Source organism: Lactuca virosa, chromosome 9, assembly GCF_052849685.1.
Source record: "Lactuca virosa cultivar CGN04683 chromosome 9, Lactuca_virosa_CGN04683_v6, whole genome shotgun sequence".
Classification (NCBI taxonomy): Eukaryota; Viridiplantae; Streptophyta; class Magnoliopsida; order Asterales; family Asteraceae; genus Lactuca; species Lactuca virosa.
The window spans coordinates 17,168,236-17,170,970 of record NC_136434.1 but is presented as its reverse complement, the minus strand read 5'-3'; the positions used below and the strand labels follow the sequence as shown (position 1 = coordinate 17,170,970).

Below are 2,735 nucleotides of genomic sequence, written 5' to 3'. Positions count from 1 at the left end.
GGGGTAACAAAAATAAAAGCACACAAAGCAACAAAAAAATAATGAAGATTTATTAATCAAGGTTAATTATTAAGAGTTAATAGTGTTGATGAACTCTCTAGTTGGCAAAAATCATGCTTAAATTGTTATAAATAAACCCATAATTGTTATAAATAACAAAGACCTTGACAGATTCATTAAGAAAAACACAAAATGCTGCAAAACAACCCAGCGAATTTTATGGGTATTTATATGAACTCTCTAATTGGCAAAAATCATGCTTAAATTTTTTAATTGATCTGCAGTTGAAAATCACAATGGAGCCATGAGTTAAACCAACGAAAACTTACACTAAACTTATTGAACCAGTTTATAGCCTAGTTGGTTATAATTTTCTTCAAAAAAATAAATAAACTATACATATCTATATACAAAATACCCAGCTCGCAAACTGACATGAAAAGCATCTGTTAAGTTATTAGACAAAGGCTATAAACACAAACAAAAGCATTCAAGTAACTATAATAGAAGTCCAAAAATGAAATATAATTTCATTGTAAATGAGGGTAAAACACAAGATCATAAGCAACAGATAACTCATCAATAACATTAAAATAAAACTACACCAAAATCTTAATATTCAGAACAAAGAACAAAGACAACCAAAGTCATATCTCATGCTGTCTCCTTCTTAAGCTTGGCTAGTTCTTGCCTTACAACCCCAGCCTTCTGCAAAACTCACAAACAACAATACACACAGTAAGAACACACACACACACACAAACAAACTACAAAAAAAAATGATTCAATTTGGATCTAACCTTTATCTTTGCCAACATAATCTTGAACCTGTCAAAGTCATTTAGTGAAGCCCTCTTCTTCTGAACAATGAGCTTTCTTCCCCAAGAGCTGCTCTCCCACTTGTTCTTGACATCTGGTTATAAATATAATCATAAGTTTGATATTTAAAACATTCACAAGCATATCATACCATAACATTTTAAAACTTACCTGCAGCTTCTAAAGCAGCAACAAGGGTTTTCTTCTTTGGAACTCTATTGATGTCAATCTTGATGTCTGTAAGTGTCAACCTCTTGAAGTTCATTTGGCCTCTTACCATATCAGGAGCATCAACAAGTGCCTTTTTATCAAATCAAAATAGAGGTAATTAAGACATGAGCATCTATTGCAGATTCCATGTTTCTTTAAATCCATATAACAGAAGTCACCAGAAACGATCACATAGAGCATCTCCAATTCATAATCCTAGTATTTTGTTAAAACAATGATTATACAAGTAATGACAATAACAGCTTCATACAAAACCAAAATGCACTCCTATTTCTATTCTTATAAAAGTATTGAGGTTGTCATCACTCAAAAATTCCAGAAAAAAAATGCAAATTATCCTAACAGATAACTTGTAGCCCAACTGATATCTTCACTGAACCTAATGGTTGTGTGGCAATATTTATGCATACTATATGACTCTAGATTTTGCTGATTCAGGTTCAAGAAATTAAACTATAATCCGTGTTTTCCACAGACATCCCACAGATACAATCAGATAAATACGGAAAAGTGACTATTTTACATAAATAAAAGCAAATTAAACTGCTTGGAAAGCAGTAATCTAGGGATCCAATTAGCGCCCAACTATGATAAGAGTATATAAACTGAGCTTATAGTAAAAATACATGAGCAAATATGGAGATACCCTGTTTTGATCAATAACATCGACGATGACAACAAGCCTTCCATAATCCTTTCCGTAGTTGACGAGGGCGATTCTCCCGATCTCAACGTACCTCTTGAACGGCTACACAAATCAAATCACATGGGGACTGTAAGAACATAGGTAACACAACACACAACACATAAATAGATGGATGAAGGTAGTGGTTCAGGGTTGCGTTTTACCATTTCAGCTTTACTGTATTCAGATCGCCGAGGAAGACTGGCGGAGGCGTTGAAGATGATGAAAGCTAGGGTTTACGATATGGGAGGGTTTATATGGTAAAGCGTAAACTCTGTTACTTAATTGGGCTTCACTTAAAATGTTTGGGTCTAGTCCACCACCGTGTCTACCCAAGCCCTTACTTTTACAATTTTTACTTTTTAGGGATGTTTTTTGGGATGTTCTCCAAAAACAATCATAACTATCTTTTCCTCAAATTGTTTGTAAATTGACAACCAAAAATTTGAACTATTTTCTAACAAAAAAAAAACTGTTTTTTAAGGTATAACTTTTAATTTAAAAAAAAAAAGTAGATTCAAAAAATCCATATATGGTTCGAAATTACTTTTCATGAGTTTTGAATTTGTTTTTCATGTGTATGCATTAAGTTTTAAACTCATTTTTCTGTGTTAGATATCCATTGAAATGATATAATAAAAAGACAAGAGAAAGAAAAACAATCTACTTTATTAAAATGCAATTTAAAAAAAAAATGAGGAGAAATGAGAGATAAGAAGATGAGAAAAACTAAAAAATAAGAATAATAGTGAAAAATAGTTTGAAAATAATAAAGTAATTCAGAAATCCATAATTTTAAAAGATAATTTCATATATGTTCTTACTAAACATTTAAATATCGTATTTGTCCGACCTAAACTCTAAATATTGTATTTTCCCCTTATTAATATTTTGAAATATCGAATCCCCTTATTAATATTTTGAAATATCGAATTTGCAAAAATCTATTTTTTAATAGTTTTTAGAGGGTGTTCGGCTAAACTTGTTTAAGCTATTTCTT

The 2,735-nt window shown here is 31.2% G+C and overlaps 1 protein-coding gene across 1 annotated transcript; it reads right to left on the bottom strand.

The window, feature by feature from the left end:
* Positions 1 to 504: 504 nt before the first annotated feature.
* LOC145140913 (large ribosomal subunit protein eL14y-like) lies at positions 505 to 2,012 on the bottom strand. Its single transcript, XM_079074296.1, has 5 exons — positions 1,900 to 2,012; positions 1,697 to 1,798; positions 991 to 1,120; positions 801 to 913; positions 505 to 708 (listed from the first exon to the last, which is right to left on the bottom strand). Exons 1-5 carry the CDS (start codon positions 1,900 to 1,902, stop codon positions 655 to 657), a joined length of 402 nt encoding a protein of 133 aa, XP_078930422.1. The 5' UTR covers positions 1,903 to 2,012; the 3' UTR covers positions 505 to 654.
* Between the last annotated feature and the right edge of the window lie 723 nt (positions 2,013 to 2,735).

Coding starts and splice junctions, on each gene's coding strand:
- LOC145140913 (XM_079074296.1), bottom strand. Junction 1,121..1,696: donor ATGTTATTGATCAAAACAGG/GTATCTCCATAT, acceptor TTTGATAAAAAG/GCACTTGTTGATGCTCCTGA. Junction 709..800: donor TTATGTTGGCAAAGATAAAG/GTTAGATCCAAA, acceptor TGAGTTTTGCAG/AAGGCTGGGGTTGTAAGGCA.